The sequence below is a fragment of the Heloderma suspectum genome, chromosome 2, assembly GCF_057233095.1.
Source record: "Heloderma suspectum isolate Gila_16-S chromosome 2, 16-S_ref, whole genome shotgun sequence".
Taxonomy (NCBI): domain Eukaryota; kingdom Metazoa; phylum Chordata; class Lepidosauria; order Squamata; family Helodermatidae; genus Heloderma; species Heloderma suspectum.
The window spans coordinates 365809759-365833970 of NC_139459.1; the positions used below are offsets into that span (position 1 = coordinate 365809759).

At 46.5% G+C, this 24212-nt stretch overlaps 1 protein-coding gene and 1 long non-coding RNA gene across 2 annotated transcripts in view; both read left to right on the forward strand.

Annotated features, from left to right (window-relative positions):
- The window catches only part of LOC146355860 (uncharacterized), a 51276-nt gene that overhangs the window by 21790 nt on the left and 5274 nt on the right, over positions 1-24212 (forward strand). Inside the window, 1 exon segment of the mRNA XM_084831149.1 lies at positions 4181-4202. Within this exon segment, the coding sequence (XP_084687275.1) occupies positions 4181-4202 (22 nt within the window).
- Positions 8318-15149, forward strand: LOC146355863 (uncharacterized). The gene is made up of 3 exons (XR_014787237.1): positions 8318-10263; positions 11950-12026; positions 13183-15149. It is a non-coding gene; the product is annotated as an uncharacterized LOC146355863 (long non-coding RNA).

A 24212-nucleotide genomic window follows, 5' to 3' on the forward strand; every position in this document is an offset into this window, starting at 1 on the left:
CCAGAGAGTACCAGGTTGGGGGAGGTTGCTCTAACCATGACACCACACTGTCTAAGAGTTGGCTCTTTCATCTCTCTCCCTTGCAGCCAGAGGGTTCCCTTTCCCAGCTTACTCTGGAGAGGAAAATTAGCTGACAGGAACCAAGAGAAACATTGTTAAGGTGCAGTAAGGACAGCTGAAAGGTCTAGACAGGGAGGGGAGGGCTGCTTCCACACAGCCCCCCAAGCATTAAATGTGCTTGCTTCCTAGAGGCCTGGAAATGGGGGGGCATAGTGAACATACCCACCCTCCCCCTCCAGGAGGGGAAAGAGGCCTTGCAGGATCCCTTAGCGTGGAGAGGAGGACCAGGCAAAGTTGAGGGCCCTTGGGGGGCTGCAGAAAAAGAGGGAAGTCCCCCCCCACATACAATTCCCCCTTGGAAACATGGGTCAGGGGCTGATCCAGGCAATCCAGCTGCAAAGTAGGGCCCAAACAACTGCACACTTTCTGTTGCGTGACCCTCTTGGAATGACCCCCCCCCAGATCACCCCATCAGGTATGGAGCTGTGTGTGGCATGCAAAGGAATTGGGGAGGGGTGCATCAAGAAGAATGAAAGGGGGCAGGTCCCTTGGTGCAGAGGAAACAGCCTTGCTGCGGGTCAAGCAGGGGAGTGGGGAGACGCTTTAACAAAAGAGAGGGAAAGGACACTTCCCCCCCACAGATGAATCCAAGTTTGTCAGGGGGGCAAAGGAGGGGCCTCCCAGCACTCTTGCTTCTTGCTGCTAGCCCCTCCTGGAGCTGTGCCCGGCCTCCATGGGGGAGTGGGGGTGGCATTGCCCTGATAAAGAGGAAAGGGCCTTGCTTGGGGCAGGGGCACAGGTAGGGCTTTTGTGCACCAGAACCGGAGGATTTTTCCTTACTTTTCCAACTGTGTGGAGAATTGAAAGAAAGTAAAATGAGGATCCTTGAAATCAAAAAGGGATCCTCATGATTTCATATGATTTTTAAAGGGAAGACCCACAAAACCACCATCCAGTCAGAGCACATCTGCCTCCACAGACGACAGACCAAACCAGAAAAATCGCGGATCTGCCACTCGTGGGTGCAGCCACAGAGCAAAAACTTGGATCCGAGGCAGGGATCCTCATGATTTTAACAAGAAAGATACCCCCAAACACCATCATATCACAGAGCACATCTGCTTCCATGGCCTGAACCAGAAAAATCACAGATCTGCTCCTCACAGGCCAGCTACGGCACAAAAACGTTGATCTGAGGCAGGGATCCTTAGGGCTCCTCATGATTTTTACAAGAAAGAAAGATAGCCCAAACCATAATCAAATCACAGAGGCCATATTCCTTCATGGACTGAACCAGAAAAATCATGGATTCACCACTCATGGGCACAGCCATGGTGCAAAAACATGAATTAGAGGCACGGATCCTTAGGGATCATCATGATTTTTAAGAATATAAGAGCAGCCCTGCTGGATCAGACCAAGGGTCCATCTAAGTCCAGCATTCTGTTCACACAGTGTCCAACCAGCTGTCGACCAGGAACCCTCAAGCAGGGCATGAGTGCAACAGCACCCTCCCACCCATGTTCCCCAGCAACTGGTGAACATAGGCTCATTGCTTCTGGTACTGGAGGTGGCACATAGCCATCCAGACTAGTAGCCCTTGACAGCTTTTTCATCCAGGAATTTGTCCAACCCCCTTTTAAAGCCATCCAAATTGGTGGACACCGCTACATCCTGTGGTAGTGAATTCCATAGTTTAACTCTGCGCTGTGTGAAGAAGTCCTTTTATCTGTCCTGAATCTCCCACCAATCAGCATCATAGGATGACCCCAGGTGCTAGTATTTTGAGAGAGGGAGAGAAATGTATCCCTCTCCATATTCTCCACACCATGCACCATTTTGTAGACCTCTATCATGTCTCCCCTCACCCGCCTTTTTTCCAAGCTAAACAATCCCAGCTGTTGTAACCTTCACAGGGGAGATGCTCCAGCCCCCGATCATTTTAGTTGCCCTTTTCTGCACTTTTTCCAGCAATACAATATCATTTTTTAGGTATCGTGACCAGAACTGTACACAGTATTTCAAGTGTGGTTGCACCATAGATTTGTATAAGGGCAGTATGATATTGGCAGTTTTATTCTGAATTCCTTTTCTAATTATGCCTAACATGGAGTTTGCCTTTTTTACAGCAGCTGCACACTGGGTTGACATCTTCATTGAGCTGTCCACCACAACCCCAAGATCTCTTTCCTGGTCTGTCACTGCTAGCTCAGATCTCATCAGATTATACTTGAAATTGGGATTTTTTTGCCCCAACGTGCATCGTTTTACCCTTGCTTACATTGAACTGCATTTCCACTTAGATGCCCAGTCTCCCAGTTTGGAGAGATCCTTTTGGAGCTCTTCACAATCCCTTTTTGTTTTAACCCCCCTAAATAATTTGGTGTCATCCACAAACCTGGCCACTTTACTATTCACTGCTAATTCCAGATTATTTATGAACAGGTTGAAATGCCTTGCTCCTAATACAGAATACAAATCCCTGTGGGACCCCACTATTTACTTCCCTCCTTTCGGAGAATTTACCATTTATTTCTACTCACTTCTTTCTGCTCTTTAACCAGTGACTGATCCATAAGAGGACCTGTCCTCTGATTCCGTGATTCTTATTCTGAGTTTGCTCAGGAGTCTTTGGTGAGGGACTTTGTCAAAGTCCAAGTAAACAGTGTCTGCTGGATCACTCCTGTCTACATGTTTATTGACACTGTCAGAGAACTCTAAAAGGTTAATGAGACAGGACCTACCTTTGTGTAAGCCATGTTGATTCTTTTTCAGCCGGGCTTGTCTTTCTATGGGCTTACTAATTTTATCTTTAATAATGCCTTCAACCAATTTACTCGGAACAGACATTAGGCTAACCAGCTAACAACCAGCAGTCCTCACAGCAACCCTGTAAGGTAGGCCAGTGTGGGAATCAGAGAGAGCTTGTATGGAATAGTGATTCAAGTGCTGGATGTAGACCAGAGAGATCCCAGCCTGAATCCCCACTCAGTTAAAGAGTTTACTGAGTGATCTTCAAGCAGTTACTCTCTTAGCCTTTGCTGCTTCACAGGTAAATTTGATAAATATCTGAAATTAGATTTATTTTCCCCACTACTTTGATCTGATGTAAGTGTTCAGAGGTATACTACTTTTCTCACTGTCCATGAAATTAGTTTTGTTGTTTATTCATTCAGTCGCTTCTGACTCTTCGTGACTTCATGAAGCAGCCCACGCCAGAGCTCCCTGTCGGCCGTCACCACCCCCAGCTCCCCCAAGGTCGAGTCCGTCACCTCCAGAATATCATCCGTCCACCTTGCCCTTGGCCGGCCCCTCTTCCTTTTGCCTTCCACTTTCCCTAGCATCAGCATCTTCTCCAGGGTATCCTGTCTTCTCATGATGTGGCCAAAGTACTTCAGTTTTGCCTTTAATATCATTCCCTCAAGTGAGCAGTCTGGCTTTATTTCCTGGAGTATGGACTGGTTTGATCTTCTTGCAGTCCAAGGCACTCTCAGAATTTTCTTCCAACACCACAGTTCAAAAGCATCTATCATCCTTCGCTCAGACTTCCTTATGGTCCAGCTCTCGCAGCCAGAGGTTACTACAGGGAATACCATTGCTTGAACTACATGGACCTTTGTTGTCAGTGTGATGTCTCTGCTCTTCACTATTTTATCAAGATGTGTCATTGCTGTCCTCGCAAGAAGTAAACGTCTTCTGATTCCCTGGCTGCAGTCAGCATCTGCAGTAATCTTTGCACCTAGAAAGACAAAGTCTGTCACTGCCTCCACGTTTTCTCCCTCTATTTGCCAGTTCTCAATCAAGCTGGTTGCCATCATCTTGGTTTTTTTGAGGTTTAACTGCAGCCCAGCTTTTGCACTTTCTTCTTTCACCTTCGTTATAAGGTTCCTCAGTTCCTCCTCCCTTTCAGCCATCAAAGTGGTATCATCTGCATATCTGAGATGTTAATGTTTCTTCCAGCGATTTTAACTCCAGCATTGGATTCATCAAGCCCAGCACATTGCATTATCATAGAATAGTAGGGTTGGAAGGGGCCCACATAGCCACTGAGTCCAACCCCCCGCTCAATGCAGGAATCCAAGTCAGAGCATCCCTAACAGATGGCTGTCCAGCCTCGTCTTGAATGCCTCCAGTGTGGGAGAGCCCACCACCTCCCTAGGTCATTGGTTCCATTGTCATATTGCTCTAACAGTCAGGAAGGTTTTCCTGATGTTCAGCCGGAATCTGGCTTCCTGTAACTTGAGCCCATTATTCCGTGTCCTGCACTCTGGGATGATCAAGAAGAGATCCTGGCCTTCCTCTCTGTGACAGCCTTTCAAGTACTTGAAGAGCGCTATCCTATAGCTCAGTCTTCTCTTCTCAAGGCTAAACATGGCCAGTTCTTTCAGTCTCTGTTCATAGGGCTTTGTTTCCAGTCCCCTGATCATCTTTGTGATCATCTTTTACATCTGGCAATTCCCGTTCCATGAATTGCTGGAGTCTACCTTGCAAGATCTTGAGCATTACCTTACTGGCATTGGAAATAAGTGCCACTGTTCGATAGTTTGAACATTCTTTAGTGTTTCCCTTTTTTGGTATGGGGATATAAATTGATTTTTTCCAATCTGATGGCCATTCTTGTGTTTTCCAAATTTGCTGGCATATGGCATGCATCACTTTGACAGCATCATCTTGCAAGATTTTAAACAGTTCAGCTGGGATACCGTCGTCTCCTGCTGCCTTATTAGCAATGCTTCTTAAGGCCCATTCAACCTTATTCTTCAGGATGTCTTGCTTTAACTCAGTGACTACACCGTCAAATCTATCCCCGATTTTATTATCCTTCCTATACAGATCTTCCGTATCTTCTTGTCACCTTTTCTTGCTCTCTTCTGCTTCTGTTAGGTCCTTGCCATCTTTGTTTTTGATCATACCCATCTTTGCCTGGAATTTACCTCCGATGTTCCTAATTTTCTGGAAGAGGTCTCTTGTCCTTCCTATTCTGTTATCTTCTTCCACTTCTGCACATTGCTTGTTTAAAAACAATTCCTTATTTCTTCTGGCTAACCTCTGGAATTTTGCATTTAATTGGGCATATCTCCCCCTTTCACAGTTGCCTTTTGCTTTCCTTCTTTCTTGGGCTACTTCCAGCGTCTCAGCAGACAGCCATCTTGCCTTCTTGGTTTTCTTTTTCTTTGGGACGTTTTTTGTTGCCTCCTCCTGAACAATGTTGCGAACTTCTGTCCATAGTTATTCCGGGATCCTATCTACTAAATCTAGTCCCTTAAATCTATTCTTCACCTCCACTGCATATTCATGAGGAATATTAGTGAGCTCATATCCAACTGATCTGTGGATCTTCCCTATTCTCTTTAGTCTGATTCTAAATTGTGCAATAAGAAGTTTGTGATCTGAACTACAGTCAGCTCCAGGTCTTGTTTTTACCGACTGCATACATGTCCGCCACCTTTGGCTACAAAGGATGTAGTCAATCTGATTTCGGTGTCGACCGTGTGGTGAAGTCCATGTATAAAGTCGTCTCTTAGGTTGTTGGAAGAGAGTGTTTGTTATGCACAGTGAGTTGTCTTGACAAAATTCTATCAGCCTATGTCCTGCTTCATTTTGTTCTCCCAGACCATGCTTGCCTGTAATTCCAGGTGTCGTTTGACTACCCACCTTAGCGTTCCAGTCTCCTGTAATGAAAATAACATCTCCTTTTGGCGTATTATCCAGTAGGTGCTGCAGATCCTCATAGAACTGATCTACTTCTGCTTCTTCAGCATCTGTGTTTGGGGCATATATTTGGATCACTGTGATGTTAAATGGCTTACCCTGAATTTGAATTGAGATCATTCTGTCATTTTTTGGATTGTATCCAAGCACTGCTTTAGCCACTTTATTATTAATTATGAAGGCTACTCCATTTCTTCTGTGGTCCTCTTGTCCACAGTAGTAGATCTGGTGGTCATCTGATGTGAAGTGGCCCATTCCAGTCCATTTCAGTTCACTGACACCCAAAATGTCTATATTTAATCTTGACCTCTCCCCAGTAACCTCATCCAATTTGCCCTGGCTCATAGATCTTACATTCCAGGTTCCTATGATGTGTTGATCTTTAGAACATCGGATTCGTCGTTCACCACCAGCACTGTCAGCCGCTAGCCATCCTTTCGCCTTTGAGCTAGCTGCGTCATCACATCTGGGGCTAGTTGAACTTATCCTCTGTTCCTCCCCAGTAGCATTTTGACCATCTTCCGACCTGGGAGTCCCATCTTCTGATGATATACCGACATATCTCTGGTTGTACTGATCCGTTTAGTTTTCACGGCAAGAATACTGGGGTGGGTTCCCATTACCTTCCCCAGGGATCATATTTAGTCTGACCTCTTTGCCATGACCTTCCCATCTTGGGTGTCCCTTCACGATTTAGCTCATGGTGTCATTGAAGTGCTCAAGCTCCAGCACCACGACAAGGTAACGATCTCCTTTGCTGGAGGAAATTAGTTTGGGATTCACCAAATTTGCAATGTGGCTACAGAGAGATTTATTTATGATTACATTTAGATCCCACCTTTTTTCCTCCTTGGAGCCCATGGTTGTCCTCTCCATTTTATCCTCACAATAACCCTGTGAGGTAGGTTAGGCTGAGAGTCAGCGACTGGCCCAAAGTCACCCAGTGAGCTTCATGGCCAAATGGAGACTAGAATCCGGATCTCCCCAGTCCAACACCACTACATGCACTGGCTCACACAAAAGCCTACACATAACTCTGGTGAAGACTATATGTTGGGAAGCATCCAGATACATTAACTGACACACATTTTTAAGCATTAGTTTGAGATTTTGCTGTGTGTTCAGCTTTTATTCACCATATTTGGGAATACCCAAATAATTTGGAGTATAATTTCTCAGCCTATCCTGGGTTGGGTTGGATTGGGGGCATGCAAAACCATGTTTGCCACCCTGATCGATGGAGGAAGGTCTTAATAAAAATGTAGTAAGTGGATAAATTAATTATTCCAGTCTTCAAAACTGCAACTCCGTAAGGCAGTTAAGAGCACTGTTAAGTATCCCCTTTCTCCTTGTACTGCATCTGCTCAGCTTAGAGCAAGGGTCAGTTTTGTGCTAATCTGAGATCCTATTTCAGAGTGTTCAGAAAGTGATTTACGTAATACATCTTTGGAGGAATTAACAAGATACTTGTGACAGCCTTGCTTTCTGCTGAGGGTGTTGGGGGCCCTTCTGAAAGATCCTGCCTCTTTCCTTTGACGCCAATATGGCAAGGCAGCCAGGTAGGAAAGCTGTAATTCTCCTATTTCCCTCACATGATGTCTTCAAAGAAAGCGGCCAAGTTATACTTTCGTTTCAGCGGTAAGGTTAAAGTGCAACACGACCTCCCAAGGAAGAAAATACTTGGAGGTCCATTTATTCAGATTAGGGGAGTGAGTGATATCAAGACATTTATTTTTTTCTTTAAATAAATTCTGATTGTGATACATTCCGTCTGTTTAGAGTGGTCAAATGATGGTTCAAGTGGGGGCCTGGCACTTTGATGATCCGTATTAAGTCATCTTATATTGTGTGCTTTGTGTCCCGCAGTTTTTAAAAAAAACCCTTTCCCCCTAATGAACTGAAGCAGACTCAGTGGTGGAGGGTGACAAAATAGGCTTTTCTCATTCCCAGTGGAGTCCTCTGACTTCCTCCTCTCCCACCCTTTATTTAGAAGATTTATAAACCCAGTTTAGTGCAACAGTCACGGAGATGAGATTGGACTGATGTTCCTGCTGGTAGGATTTTAATTCTTAGGCACAAAGCCTGAGGAAAAGGGCCTAATTGTAAAGTCTGATCCAGCACTCAAGAAAGAGGGGTGGGCAGGGGGAATCTGTGGTGATCAGGGCTTTGCAGGAGCAGGAGATCAGATGGCCTTTAAGTTAAAATACATTTAAATTAACATCTTCCAGTTTTTCTTTATCGTTTATAGATTTACGGCTTTCCTCACACAACCATGCTGAAATTTAAAACTCTGCTGCAGAAGGTTTTCCTTTGGGAGGAATTGAGCGGGATGTATGATTATATCTTAATTATGAACCTTTGAAAATTAGCACTGATTTCCTTATGTTTTTACTAATAGTTAATAGTATGATTTTGCTTTTTTATTTTAGTAGCAAGGGCAAGTTTTCCTTCTGATCTTGTGGCCTAGTTCCTTATAGGGTTTTAACTTTCTCACTGTCTTGCAAAAAATCAAAGGTCTTTAGTCTACTTCATCCTTTTTTAAAAATTATTTTTTATTTTTGAATTCCCGTGAACTGGCATTGGTCCTATTATTTGTTTAACTGAAAATGTTGTTACACAAGAAAATCATTTATTTTAATTTCATTTTTTCAAGCTGAAGGCTTCTCGTGTTCCCTGTTTCAACTTCTCTTGTTCCCTCTTTCAACATTTGGAAGACAGGTTTATGGTGATTGATAAGGTCTGTTTCTTCTCTTGATACCAGCTGGGACTTTTAGGTATAAATATTGCTGTCTCTTGGCCTCTGATAAGGAAGTTTGGAAGAGATGCAGCAGTTAAAAGGGGAGAACAAAGACATGTTAGCAATGCTTTTGGTCCAGTAATTAATGCAGAGCCACTTTTAACTGGGGTGAAAATGGTAAGCAACAACCGGTCAGAACACAGAGAAGTTTTGGGTGTTACCAGAAGAAAAGGGGATTTATATATCTTTGCTTTAAACAAAGGATGATTGTTGAGTGTTGGTCATCTCTTTCTGCTTCTGATGTTTTTAGTTATGTGCCTCCAAAATGGAGAGGCAATTTCACACTCTGGATATGCTTAGCCAGAACTTCTTTTTCTCTTTCAACAGTAGACTTCTTTCCTCAGGTTTATCTCCTTAGAAGAAAAAAAAAATCCCCTTTTCATCTTTGCTGCTAAACTATAGGATAAATCTGCTTGCCCAGGTAGTTGCTTCCCTTGAGCAGTGATTTCAGGGATCAGTTTTTGAAAAGGCTTCATTATGATGATAATTTTATTTCCTTGCTTTCACCCAACCTCTGTGGATTGTACCTAAGGATTTTTAAACACTTGCCTGGCAATTCTTTGTAAACACTTCTTTGGACTTTTTGGAACTTTTGACCTGGAAACCATCGAAAAATCCTGAACTCTCCTCGGGAGTGGTAGATACGCATTTTTCTTACTGCTGGGACTTTTAGGGGTGCAATCTTAGAAAAAAGTTGTACAACTCCCGGCATTCCCCAGCCAGCACTGGGTTCAATATTCGATATAGGGTTTAATATTTGATATAGTTTCTGTCTTATATTCCATTTGCCATCTATTATGCCTTGATGAGTTAATGCAATTCCTGTTTTCGTTGTTCGGTTGTTCAGTCGTGTCCGACTCTTCGTGACCCCATGGACCATAAATTAATTATCCCAGTATCAGCTGGAGTGATACAGCATGGCCCCCCAAAAGCCCCCACCGTCAAATCCCTGCCCGGCCGGCTGAATTTAAGCAGGCCAGGATCCTGACTCCAGCTGGGGCCCTCATGGAGTTTCAAGGTAGGACGGTGAGATGCGCACCGGTACGTTATGGGATGTCTGGCAAAACATGCTTCCGCCTTCTTCTGAGCGGGGAGAAAAGAACCGTGGGCTCTTCCATGTCCCGTGCAGCCAAGGGGTTCCCTCTCCCGGCTTCCTGCTGCTTTATGCTGCAGAGAGAAGTCTGCCGGTGCAAAGCGCGCGGGGGGAAGAGAAAGGTTTGGCGGGGGGACTTCGCTTCGTCCACTCAGTCCCCCAGGGGTTAGATGAGCTGAGCTCTGGTTCCTAGAGAGGCCGGAAATGTTCTTTCGCATCCGAAGCGAATTCCCTTCTATTCCTGCGCTCATCAAGGTGCTATGAACGAGGTGCAGTTAAGATGCGGAGCAGCGCACGTGCAGAGTCTCCCGTCTTGAAAGCTGGGCTGGCAAACTTGCTGTCGCTGGTAGTGTTCTTTCCTTGTCCTTCTTTGCAGCTGCTTCCAGTGTCGAAGCGGTTCTGCATCACGGAACAGCGTGGCCAGGGGAGGGAGAGGCGTGAGTAGCGCACGGCCGAAGTGATCCAGGGTGGCCATCGAGAAGCCCCCCCGCCAGGCCCTCAGACCCGGGGCCTAAAACGGCCAAGCAGCCCTGCCGGGTGGAGTCCAGCAAGTCAGGAGCCGGAGACCAGCTGCAAGCCGAGGGAGCTTCAAGGAAGGACAGTGAGTTGCACATCCACCCACTGCCAGGGATGCTCTGCCTTGGATTCCTGCACTGAGCAGGGGGTTGGGCTCGATGGCCTTGTAGGCCCCTTCCGACCCTACTGTTCTCTGATTCTATCCAGAAGTCAGGGGATGCCTGTCCAAGGATGCTTCTCTTTTCTCCCGAGCGGGGAGACCAAAGAGCAGCTGGCTCTTCCATCCCCGCCGGGGTCGGGGGCTCCCTCCCGCTTTATCCTGCAGGGAGGAACCAGTCGCCAGGAGTATTGCGATGGCGCAAAGCGCGCAGGGGAAGAACAAGGGTTGCGGCCCGGGGGAGGGAGAGGGGAGCGCGCTTCGTCCGCTCAGGCCCCCGAGGGTCAAGTGGGCTGAGCCCGGGTCCCCAGCGAGGCGAGAAATGTTTTTAAACTGTGCGGGGGAGACATCACTGAGGACATCCACATTCCTCCTCCGGGACGGGGCAGGGGCCTCGTGGGATTCCTTGGCCGGGCGCGTGGAGAGGGCAGGGCGGAGAGGTAAAGGGCGAAGTGGTGCTGGGAGGGGGTAAGATTATCGGGGGAGGGCCAAGACTTTGGGGGCCCGGGAACCGGCGGTCTGGGGCCTGATCCGCGCAGTCCAGGGGCAAACTGGGCCCCGAGCATCTGCATGGCTTCTGTCGCACGGCCCTGCAGCCTCGCCACCCTCCCCGAGCCCGTGAGATGTGCAGCAGACGCCCGTGGGAGGCGGGCTGCAGAGGACCGGGGGCGAGGAGGAGGAGAAAGGCGTTCTCAAGCGAAGCGCGGAGGGCCCCCAAATAAGCTATACACCCCCCCGCTCTAAACGGCCTGGTTTCCATTGCAGGATCTTCCTTCCGCCCTCCCTCAGAGCTCTGTCCAGTTCCCCAGATGCAGAGGAAACAACATGGCGGGGGGGGGGGCACTGCGGAGAGGAGGCCGTGCTGCTTTTGTGGGTCAGAGCTGGAGGAGAGACTTCTCTGGATCTCCCTGACCTGAAAAGAGGTGGCCCGTTTCCCCCCTGCTGGGCCGGGAGTGGGAGGCTGAAACGGATCAAGCCCTTATTTGCCTTCTCAAGCCGAAGTCTCTCAAGGCAGAGACTGGAGAAAATGAAATGCTCCCCAGCTGGACGTGGTGTTGCTCGGAGGCAAGACAAGGGACTTCTCCAGATGTCCTCTGGAGAGTTTGGCTGGACTCTCTCCTGGGGAGGGGAAGAGAAAAGCCCTGGAGGCATCTGAGGGGGGGATTTGCTGTAGGGGGTTCAAAGGCCCCCATACGCCAACACTGTAAGGTGGGCTGATATGCCAGTATGATGTAGTGGAGAGTTTGGCTGGACTCTCTCCTGGGGAGGGGAAGAGAAAAGCCCTGGAGGCATCTGAGGGGGGGATTTGCTGTAGGGGGTTCAAAGGCCCCCATACGCCAACCCTGTAAGGTGGGCTGATATGCCAGTATGATGTAGTGGGCATAGACCAGAGAGCCAGGCTGACATCCGCACTTCAGTATAGAGCTCATTCCAGCAGTTACTCTCTCAGCCTGATCTACCTCACCAGGCAGTTGTGAAGATACAGGCGGGGGGGGGGTGTACAACCATGTGTGCCACCCTGAATTCCTTGAAGGAGAATTGGGATTTTAAAAACTTAATTCCTTATAATCCTTTGCCAATATTACAGCTAAGGATTGTTTTTCATTTTTCCAGCAGTGTGTATCTATGAGAAGATTTCTACTACCTAGAGAGAGATTTTACACTGAGGATCCGTCTCCTCCAACCACTAGGTAATACTCACAATTTGGCCTCAGTTGACTTTTTGCATATTAAGTGACTGGCCAATGTTTCACTTGTGTATTTCTCCATTTTTGGACACTCACAAAATTAGTTCTTGATTCCTCAAATGTGTAACTGTGGCTACAGAGAGGTGTAGTCAGTCCTATGTATCCTTTTCAGATAGCTACAAGCACCTCTGATTGAGACTGAATATTGGGAAACACTTTTTGGGTACATGAAATCTAATAAATGCATTCAGTTTTAAGCACCAGTTCCTGGATGAGCCTGCAGTGTTTTTTTGTTTGGCTTTTTTTCACGAAATGTTGGCATATGTGGCTCTGGGGAAAGATTGGCCAGTGTTCCCCAGACAAGTAGCTTGTCCTTGCACCTCCCCGCACCCAACTTCTGTGGTTACTTAAAGGAAAAGCAACTACCCCTTGTTACCTCCCTAACACCCCCCCACACACACAATGCATTTTGTCCCTTTCTTTCCCTCTCCTAATACTTGTTTCCAGACTTTTAGACATTTACTGTATGTGTCCACATGCACGTTTACGTGTGGGAGAGGGGGAGAGTGACACATAATTGTTCAATCATCTGCTGTTCGGTGTTTATAACAATGACTGGAGAGACCTGGGTTCAAATCCCTGCTCGGCTCAGAAGCTCAGCAGGTGACCTTGTCCCTGGCCCTCTCTCCGGGCCTAGCCCACCTCACAGCACTGTTATAAAGATGCAAGTGGGTGGCAAGCCTAATTTTCCACCATCAGCTTCTCAGAGGAAAGTGTATTTAAAAGTAAATAAAGGAATAAATGGATCACCTCACTAATCTAAACAACTATGCTGTAAGGTATGCGAGAGCACTGTCATCGGGGAGAGATGCAGCAGACAGCCTGGGGCCTCGCTTTGTGCTGGGGGTGGGGGGAGCCAGAAAGAACAGGCTGTTTTCCTTGCCTTTTGGCCAAGTACAAGGTCTGAGAATTCTACCGTTTCTCTCGCACAAAGTTTCGAATCCTGGCAAAAATAAGAAAATGTGCACAAAGGGCTACCTAGTTATCCCTTCCCTTTCCAAACCGGGAGCAATAGTGCCTGTAGCAAAATTAGTTCTGTCCGTGTGGAATGTCTGTAGGGGAGTGTCTTCCTGAGCAGAGAATCCTCCTTTTCTTTCAGCCACTGGAGCCTCTGAGGAGGTGGCTGAAAGTATTTCACCGAGCAGAGTAAGGCCTCCTGGATCCAGGCCAAAGAGCTCTGTGTAAGGAAGTCATGCTAGAGAATCCTGGGAACACGGCTGCTCTGGGTAAGGATGCTTTTTCCTGGGTTGATAAGTGTCGAAGGGGAGAATTTCCATTTTTGTTCATTGTCGCTGCACTGCAAGGATGCCGGGGAGGAAACGGATGGCCGGGCCGTGTGCCCTGCCAGGTGCCTTTTCTGCCACCCTGAGCTGAACCAGAGCTTGGCTGCTGCCAGTTTGAAGGGTGCCAAATTGGACTTTGGGGGATGTGATTTCATGCAGTCCGTCACTTGTATCTCCGTGGCTGTGATGCAGGGGTGGGCGACTTGTGGCCGTCCAGATGTTTTGGCCTACAACTCCCATCAGCCGTAGCCATCACAAGCACTGGCGAGGGATGATGGGAGCTGTAGGCCAGAACATCTGGAGGGCCACAAGTTGCCCACCCCTGGTGTGATATCTCATTGTTCTCCTTCTTGAATCCAGTTTGTTCAGAGAGTAGATGAGGCAGCAAAGTCAGAGTCCTGGTGCCCCGGGTGTCCCCACTTCAGGTTTCCCCCACTGACTGGGAAACAGGAGGAATAGTAGAGTACAGTGATTAAATGGGAAATGAATGGAGAGTAAAGTGTCTTAAAGCACAAAGCTGCCTTGAGAGGGTTTTACCCTCAAAGGTGGCCTAAAAACAATTTTTTAAAAAAGGAATAGAAAGAAGAACGTGTAGTGGCTATTGCATGCAAGGTTTGCAGCATGCAAAGCTAGCTGAAATTTCACACTATATTGGCCGCACCTGGGCTCCCACCAGAAGGGTTAGTGAAATGCAGGTTCTAGGCTTCCAGCTGTCCTACTTGTATGCAGGGTGGGGTAAAGATCAAGTCACAGAGAAAACTTATTCCTATGCATCTGTAGCAGAGGAGAAGACAGCCTCAAGAGGTTCCAGATGAGAGTAAGCATAAGTCCAGCGTCCAGGAGAAACTAATCCAGTTAAGAAGTAATGCAGAATGGTTGAAAATTAAACACTGAAGTCTAAAAACTCACAAGGAAATATGTGATAAATAGAAATAATATAAAAACAAACTAGGGTTATTTATTTTTTATCCTGCTCTTTATTTATTTACAATATTTATATACTGCTCCACATCAGAAGAAAGCTTACACATCTCTTAACTCCCAGTTTATTTTATTATTTATTTATTTATTTATTTATTTATTTATTTCATTTCTATACCGCCCAATAGCCGAAGCTCTCTGGGCGGTTCACAAAAATTAAAACCAAACAACACACAATAAAACAATTTAAAATATATAGAACATTAAAACCATAATATAACAATATAACCACAATAAAACCTAGCAGCAGTGCAAGAGTTTAAAATACAGATTTAAAACAGCAAAGATAAAAATTTAGAAAGCTAAAATGCTAAAATGCCTGGGAAAATAACAAGGTCTTCACCTGGCGCTGAAAGGAGTACAATGTAGGCACCAGGCGAACCTCACTAGGGAGCTCATTCCAGAGCCGGGGTGCCACAACAGAAAAAGCCCTCCTCCTAGTAGCTACCTGCCTCACTTCCTTTGGCAGGGGCTCACGGAGAAGGGCCGCTGATGATGATCTTAAGGTCCGGGCAGGCACATATGGGAGGAGGCGATTCTTCAGGTAACCTGGCCCCAAGCTGTTAAGGGCTTTGAATGTTAACACCAGCACTTTGAATCGGGCCCGGAAATGGACTGGCAGCCAGTGCAGCTGGAAAAGTACTGGCGTAATATGAGCTCGCAGGCCAGTCCCTGTTAACAATCTATTTTGGACCAGCTGAAGTTTCCGGACCGTTTTCAAAGGCAGCCCCACGTATAATGCATTGCAGTAATCCAGACGAGAAGTTATCAGAGCATGGATAACTGTAGCTAGGCTATCTCTGTCCAGATAAGGGCGTAGTTGGTATACCAGCCTAAGCTGATAAAAAGTGCTCCATGCCACTGAGTTCACCTGTGCCTCAAGTGACAGTTCTGGATCCAAGAGCACCCCCAAACTACGAACCTGATCCTTTAGGGGGAGTGCAACCCCCTCCAGAACAGGTTGAATATCACCTAGCCGGGCAGACGAACCACCCACTAACACTACCTCCGTCTTGTCTGGATTGAGTTTCAGTTTATTGGCCCTCATCCAGTCCATTACCGTGCCCAGGCACTGGTTCAGAACAGCCACTGCCTCACCTGGGTTTGATGAGAAAGAGAGGTAGAGCTGGGTGTCATCCGCATATTGATGGCACCTCAGCCCACACCTCCAGATAACCTCCCCCAGCGGTTTCATGTAGATGTTAAACAGCATGGGGGATAAAATAGAGCCCTGTGGAACCCCATGGCACAATTGCCATGGCACAGAGCAATAATCCCCCAGCACCACCTTCTGGAATCGGCCATCCAAGTAGGAGCGGAACCACTGTAGTGCAGTGCCTCCAACTCCCAACCCAGACAACCTATCCAGAAGGATACCATGGTCGATGGTATCGAAAGCCGCTGAGAGGTCCAGGAGAATCAACAGGGTCGCACTCCCCCTGTCCCTCTCCCGGCAGAGGTCATCCCACAGGGCGACCAAGGCAGTTTCCGTTCCAAAACCAGGCCTGAAGCCCGATTGAAATGGATCTAGATAATCCGTTTCATTCAAGAGTGCCTGGAGCTGTCCTACAACCACCCGCTCAAGCACCTTGCCCAGGAAGGGGATGTTGGCCACTGGCCTATAATGGTTAACATCCTCTGGGTCCAGGTTAGGCTTTTTCAGGAGTGGTCTAATTACCGCCTCTTTTAAAGCAGCAGGCACCACTCCCTCTCTCAAGGAGGAATTTACAATCTCCTGGACCCAGCCAGACAACCCCTCCTTGTTTGATTTAATAAGCCATGAAGGGCAAGGGTCAAGCACACAAGTGGTCGATCGGACTTGGCCAAGCACCTTGTCCGCATCCTCAGGCCTCAGTAACTGAAACTCATCCAATAAAACTGGACCAGACGGTGCTCTGAACGCCTCTACCAATGGAACTGCATTAATGGTGGTGTCCAATTCATGACGAATCTGAGCTACTTTATCCTCAAAATGCCACGCAAATTTGTCACAGCGTGCTACCGAGGGTTCCACCGTCTCTCTCACTGGCCCAGAAAGTAACAGGCCGCGAACCACTCGGAAAAGCTCCGCTGGATGACACTGAGAAGATGCAATGCTGGTGGAAAAGAACTGTCTCTTTGCCACCCTCACCGCCACAGAATAGGGTCGATAGTGGGCTCTTACCTGTGTTCGGTCAGACTCAGCACGAGTTTTCCTCCACCTGCGTTCTAGCCGTCTCCCCTCTTGCTTCATTGCCCTCAGCTCAGGTGTATACCAAGGAGCTGGCCGGGCTCTGCTCAGAGGGAGAGGGCGCTTGGGCGCGATCGTGTCAACCGCCCGAGTCATCTCTGCATTCCACAGAGCGACCTGGGCTTCGACAGGAGCACCAGCCATACCAGCAGGAAAATCCCCCAGAGCCCTCTGGAATCCATCGGAATCCATTAATCTCCGGGGGCGGACCATTTTAATAGGTCCCCCACCCTTGCAGAGGGGGAAGGCTGCCAGGAGTCTAAACCTCAGCAGGAAGTGATCTGACCATGACAAAGGGACAGATGTTAAGTCCTCCACTTTCAGATCACCATCCTCCTGCCCAGTTGAGAAAACCAGATCAAGCGTGTGTCCTTTTATATGCGTTGGGCCGATGACATGTTGGGACAGCCCCATGGTTGTCATGGCGGCCATGAAGTCCTGAGCCGCCCCGGATACAGCGGCCTCAGCAGTTCAGTCACTCTGGTTTCCAGGGGAGTGATGGAGCGCCATACGTGGGGGCTGGTTATCTGAGCAGATGGTGCACCTTTTTTCTCTCAGACTGAGAACAGATAACAGGCTAATTCACTCAGAATTTTATACAGCAAGTCTCACTAAGTTAGAACACTGTCAGAAAGTGCACACTTCAGCAAGGCCTTCCTTTTTTGGCAGCAAAATAAGTTTTCTCACAGTACAGAAAGAAGTGTTCCTTATCAGTTAGAAGGCACACAGTGTGAAGAGCGAGGACGGTGCATTATTTTAGCTTCTGTGAGTAGGAAAAACGTGGCTTTCACTCGTATGTGAATGCAGCTATGAGACCAAACTCTAAAATCATGAAAATTGCTAACTTTTTAGCAAATCAGCATTGCTGTTGTTCAGTCGTTAAGTCGTGTCCGACTCTTCGTGACCCCATGGACCATAGCACGCCAGGCCTTCCTGTCCTCCGCTGTCTCCCGGAGTGTGCTCAGGTTCATATTCATTGCATCGGTGATGCTATCTAGCCATCTCATCCTCTGCCATCCCCTTCTCCTTTTGCCTTCAATCTTTCCCAGCATCAGAGGCTTTTCCAGTGAGTTTTCTCTTTGCATTAGGTGGCCAAAATATTTGAGCTTCAGCTTCAGGATCTGTCCTTCCAATGAGCACTCAGGGTTGATTTCCTTTAGTATGGACTGGTTTGACCTCCTTGCAGTCCAGGGGACTCGTAAGAGTCTTCTCCAGCACCACAGTTCGAAAGCATCAATTCTTCGGCGCTCAGCCTTCCTTATAGTCCAGCTCTCACAGCCATACATTACTACTGGGAAAACCATAGCTTTGATTAGACGGACCTTTGTCGGCAAGGTGATGTCTCTGCTTCTTACTATGCTGTCTAGGTTTGCCATAGCTTTCCTCCCAAGGAGCAAGCGTCTTTTAATTTCATGGCTACAGTCACCGTCTGCGGTGATCTTGGAGCCCTAGAAAATAAAATCTGTCACTGCTTCCATTTCTTCCCCTTCTATGTGCCAGGAAGTGATGGGGCCAGATGCCATGATCTTCGTTTTTTTAATGTTGAGTTTCAAACCAGCTTTTGCACTCTCCACTTTCACCCTCAGCAAGAGGCTCTTTAGATCTTCTTTGCTTTCTGCCATTAGGGTGGTATCATCTGCGTATCTGAGGTTGTTGCTAATTCTCCCAGCAATCTTAATTCCGACCTGTGATTCATCCAACCCGGCGTTTCTCATGATGTACTCTGCATATAAGTTAAATAAGCAGGGCGACAATATGCAGCCTTGTCGTACACCTTTCCCAATTTTGAACCAATCGGTTGTTCCATGTCTGGTTCTTACTGTTGCTTCTTGACCCTCGTACAGGTTTCTCAGGAGACAGGTAAGGTGGTCTGGTATTCCCATCACTTTAAGAATTTGCCACAGTTTGTTGTGATCCACACAACCAAAGGCTTTAGTGTAGTCAATGAAGCAGAAATAGACGTTTTTCTGGAATTATCTTGCTTTCTCCACGTTCCAGCGAATGTTGGCGATTTGATCTCTAGTTCCTCTGCCTCTTCGAAACCCAGCTTGTACTTCCGGTAGTTCTCGGTTCACATACTGCTGAAGCCTAGCTTGTAGGATTTTGAGCATCACCTTGCTGGCATGTGAAATGAGTGCAATTGTACGGTAGTTTGAACACTCTTTGGCGTTGCCCTTCTTTGGACTTGGAATGTAAACTGACGTTTTCCAGTCTTGTGGCCACTGTTGAGTGTTCCAAATTTGTTGGCATATTGAGTGCAGCACTTTAAAAGCAACATCTTTTAGGATTTTAAATAGCTCAGCTGGAATACTGTCATCTCCGCTAGCTTTGTTGTTAGTAATGCTTCCCAAGGCCCACTTGATTTCACTCTCGAGGATGTCCGGCTCAAGTTCAGTGACCGCACTATCATGGCTATCAGGGACATTAAGATCTTTCCTGTATAGTTCTTCTGTGTATTCTTGCCACCTCTTCTTAATCTCATCTGCTTCTGTTAAGTCCCTGCCTTTTTTGTCCTTTATCATGCCCGTCTTTGCAAAAAACGTTCCCTTGATATCTCCGATTTTCTTGAAAAGATCTCTAGTCTTTCCCATTCTGTTGTTTTCCTCAATTTCTTTGCATTGTTCATTTAAGAAGGCCTTCTTGTCTCTCCTTGCTATTCTCTGGAACTCTGCATTCAGTTGGGTATATCTTCCCCTTTCTCCCTTGCTTTTCGCTTCCCTTCTTTCGTGAGCTACTTGTAAAGCCTCATCAGACAGCCACTTGGCTTTCTTGCATTTCTTTTTCTTTGGGATGGATTTAGTTGCTGCCTCCTGAACAATGTTACGGACCTCCGTCCATAGCTCCTCAGGCACTCTGTCTATCAGGTCTAATCCCTGAAATCTATTCCTCACCTCCACTGTATATTCATAAGGGATATGATTTAGGTCATACCTGAATGGTTTAATGGTTTTCCCTACGTTCTTCAATTTAAGCTGAAATTTTGCAAGAAGCAGCTCATGATCTGAGCCACAGTCAGCTCCAGGTCTTATTTTTACTGACTGTATAGAGTTTCTCCATCTTTGGCTGCAAAGTACATAATCTGATTTCGATATTGACCATCTGGTGATGTCCATGTGTAGAGCCGCCTCTTGTGCTGTTGGAAAAGCATGTTTGCTATGATCAGCGTGTTCTCTCTATTAGCGTGTTCTCTCTATTAAACTGTATTAGCCTTTGTCCTGCTTCATTTTGTACATCAAGGACATGCTTGCTTGTTACTCCGGTTATTTCTTGACTTCCTACTTTAGCATTCCAATCCCCTATAATGAAAAGGGCATCTTTTTTTCATGTTAGTTCTAGAAGGTGTTGTAGGGCTTCATAGAACCGATCAACCTCAGCTTTTTCGGCCTCAGTGGTTGGGGCATAGACTTGAATTACTGTGATGTTGAATGGTTTGCCTTGGATTCGTACTGAGATCATTCTGTCATTTTTGAGATTGTATCCCAGTACTGCTTTTCCCACCCTTTTGTTGACTATGAGTGCTTCTCCATTTCTTCTAAGGGATTCTTGCCCACAGTAGTAGATATGATGGCCACCTGAATTAATTTGCCCATGCTTGTCCATTTTAGTTCGCCGATTCCCAAGATGTCGATGTTCAGTCTTGCCATCTCAGGTTTGACCACCTCCAGCTTACCTTGATTCATTGATCTTACATTCCAGGTTCCTAAACAATATTGTTCTTTACAGCATTGGACTTTCTTTTCACCACCAGACACATCCACAGCTGAGTGTCCTTTCGGCTTTGGCCCAGCCGCTTCACTCTTTCTGGCGCTACTTGGAAATTCCCTCTGCTCTTCCCCAGTAGTATATTGGATACCTTCCGACCTGAGGGGCTCATCGTCTGGCGTCATATCTTTTAGCCTTGTGATACGTTCCATGGGGTTTTCTTGGCAAGAATCCTAGAGTGGGTTGCCATTTCCTTCTCCAGTGGACCACATTTTGTCAGAACTCTCCGCCATGACCTGTCCGTCTTGGGTGGCCCTGCACGGCATAGCTTATGGCTTCACTGAGTTACGCAAGCCCCTTCGCCACGACAAGGCAGTGATCCATGAAGGGGAAATCAGCATACTTGTGCTATTGATTACTGCATTATTACTGCATGGATTCTGGGCAAATTCACACCTGACTGCTTGCTATTTTTTTGAAACAATCTAATACACTCCTCCCTTGAATTCTCAGAGATTTTATATGCAGTTGTTTATTAAACAATTAAATCATTTATCATTAAGCTTGTTAGGCTACATACAAAGCAAAAAGACAAAGCAAGAAAATAACAATAACTAACACAACAATGGAACAATGCACAACACATGGGATTTCAAATCCACTGTTAACTCAGTGTACAAATATATCTCACCAGTGACTTTCAATAAAAGTTTACACTTAGTCCATCGACAGCATCATTCTAGCACATGCAGCATCCCTCAACAAACATTCAGTTTAGCCCGCATTTTCTTCTTTGTGAAGTAACACTTACTGGTAGACACAGAAGGTTGAGCCGAAGCTGCAATACATGTTCAGACACATTAGCTAATACATGACCGTACAGATGGTCCTCAGCCAACACTCACTCTCTATTGCCAGTCACACGCAGTCATTGCATCTTGTTTTTTACATGGGAGAAGCTGGTGCTTTTGTAGGTTCTAGGTGTCAGGGTGGACACTGAGCCCATAGAATCGCAGAGTAGTTCTGATTCTGAGGAAGAGCAGTCGCTCCTGGGAGAGGAGCACACTCATCCTTCCCAGGGCCAACAGCTGGCAGAGATTCCTCCCACTGGCATTCCTGGCATAGATAGCAGTCCCGGGAGTGAGAGAGTGCGGGAAGAAGATTTGCTGGACGTGCGACGCCGACGCAGGGAGCGGCGCCAAATGGAGGGCGCGGAAAGGAGGCATAGTGCCCGGTTGGTGCACAAACAACAGTTGTGCCCAGAGGATCCAAGGGAAAAGGGGAGGGACTCTCCCTAGCCCATAAGTTCAGGGTTTGCCAGTGATTCTCCTTCCAACGGGGACCAACTGTTCCCACTTAGGGCATAGGTACTCTGCTGCTAATAGCTAGTTGCTAACAGTAGAGTTGTTAAGTTGTAAAAGAGGAATAAAGCTTTGAAAAGAATCCCTTTGTCTGTGTCTGGACTTGGCTACTGGATTAGACTGAAAGAGGCCGCCAAGGAGCCCTTGACACTAGATGGCATATAGGACAATCTGTCTAGCAGATTCAAAGGACAGGCATTTGATGACTAAGGAATAAGAAGCTCACACTCTCACATAGCAAGAACAATAGCCACAAATACAGATATAAAGACATTTTCTCTAAAAGCAAAAACAAAGTTCCTGAGTACATTAAACACATTATTCACATTTATGCAACTTGCTTGATCTAAATCATTGTGGCACCTTCACCTCTTAGGGGGTTGACTCAATCGACTCTACCCTTCTTATCTGCTACTACAAGGTGGGGAAGAAGGACCATGAGAGCTACCAGGATGCCATCCGGGGAGTGCCACAAATGGTCAGTGTACTGAGGACAACCAGCCAGTCTCTACTTTTTCAACATTTGGGCCTGATTTTGGAGTTGTGCAACATCTTCAAAAGTTGCCATGGGAGACTGGTTTATTGCTGAAAGGAATAAGGCAGTAGCTCCAGAGAGGGCAGACGGTTCTGCCACTTAAGCAGAAGTACAGTGAGGCAAAATAATTTTGTTCTATTACAATATGGGGAGTACAGACAGCATATCTCTTTAGCATTTCTTTGACAAGACCCATCCACAAAATGTACGCGATCTACATTAGTCAGTGGCTCATCTGACAAGTCTGGACGTGGCTTTGCTAGGTGCTCAGCCACTTCTAAACAATCATAAGGGATACTTTCAGAAGCATCAAGGCAGCAAAGAAGCAGGATTTAGAGTGGAACAACGTTGCACTGTAATATAAATGCTAGAGAGAAGCAAAATGTCATACCTGAAGAGGCGTGATTGAGATAGGGGCAGAGCCTTTGCTTTAAGCAGATGAGCTGCCACCATGGTACGCAAAGAATTAAAGGAGAACATAGCACGATAGTTTCAGAGGCTTGAACAAGGAAGGCAGCGGCTGCAGAATCAAGGAAAGTACTGTAATATGTTACTGGTCAGTTCTGATTCCCATGCTTTTAGGTAAACACACTAAGAGCACAATAATCTTTTTTTTATAACAAAAGAGCCCAAGTTGTTTTAGAACAGTGCTTGCTTTGGAGCAGTGGAAGCAGATTCAGCTTCAGAAGACTAGGGAAGTGGCTCAGGAATATCTGAATATACCCTGTTAGGGAACAAAGATAATGCAACCAAGTTTACACAAAGTCTCCGGTCAATAGAAAGAAAAAGTTACAAACCTCTCAGCTGTCTTAGAAGTTTTGAGAAGGAGGGGGAGGAGGGGGAAGCTGCTGGGGTGTGTGAAGTGTTTCCATCAGCTGGCCAGACTGGCGGGGACACTTATTTTTCTAATGCTCAACTTGGCTACAGAAAAGTGGCAGCAATATTAGAATATTTTTTTCAAAAATGTCTTTAGACAATCCATGTAGTCTGCTGTAGTCTTACTTTTGTTTTGCTTACAATTGACGATTTTTTTTTTTTTAGCCTAATCAGTTTTCTGCAGCATCTGATGCACGCTTGGTCTAAAGTACTAAGACCAGCTGGTTCTTGATTTGGTCAGTTTGCTTGTTCTTTTAATCTAGTGCACACTTCTTGGGGCAAAATAACTCATATAAGTTGGTTCATGCTAGCACAATTAGGATTTTAACAAGTGATCACTGTTTTTCTGAAGAATTTTGTGGCTTTTCTGAAGAATTTTGTGGCTTTTCTGATGTTTCAAAATGTGACCTGGTCTTTCACTTTTTCTTGGGAGTCCTTAAGACTCCACTCCCTGGGACTTAGGTGACTTGTTGTTGTTGTTGTTGTTGATGTCTCAACATACCAATCAAAGGATGAATTCTCATTGACCCTGTGCCACCTTGGACCTCGAGATTCCAGGGCTCCCTTTAAATGCACAGTTCTGTCCACATCAAAGGTCCCGACCAAGGGAAATTGTTTGGATGGGTCAAGTGCCATTTGTCCAAAACTTGCAAGTCTTAGGTCTGTAATTCCTGTACATGTACATTGAAGGCATCCCTTTTGGGACTACAAAATTTCTTTGGAAGAGTCCGACCCCATCCTTAATTCACACAGGAGCACACAGGAAAACAATCAGGAGGTCTCCACAGGTTCTGAGAAACGAAAGGCACTGCCAAATTCCGAGGTACAGTCAGAGACTGACTCTCACTGAATTGGAAGTATGATCAGTAACTCATGGTCCAGGGAGCTCATACCAGGGCAGGGAGTGAAGGAAAGGTCGGGTCACTCACTCCAATCTCTGTTCATTCAGGAATGATTTATTCAGGAGGTCCGTGCCTTGTCGGCTGGTTCATACCATGGAGGGAAGGAAGAAAACTCACACAAGGTTCCAGTGACGATAATTTGCCCTGCTCCTTTTTACATCAGTTCATACCAGGCAACTCTCATTCTATTTTTTTCCTCAATTCACACAAGGCAACTCTCATTCACCTGACGCCATATCCCACGGACCTCTGTAACCCA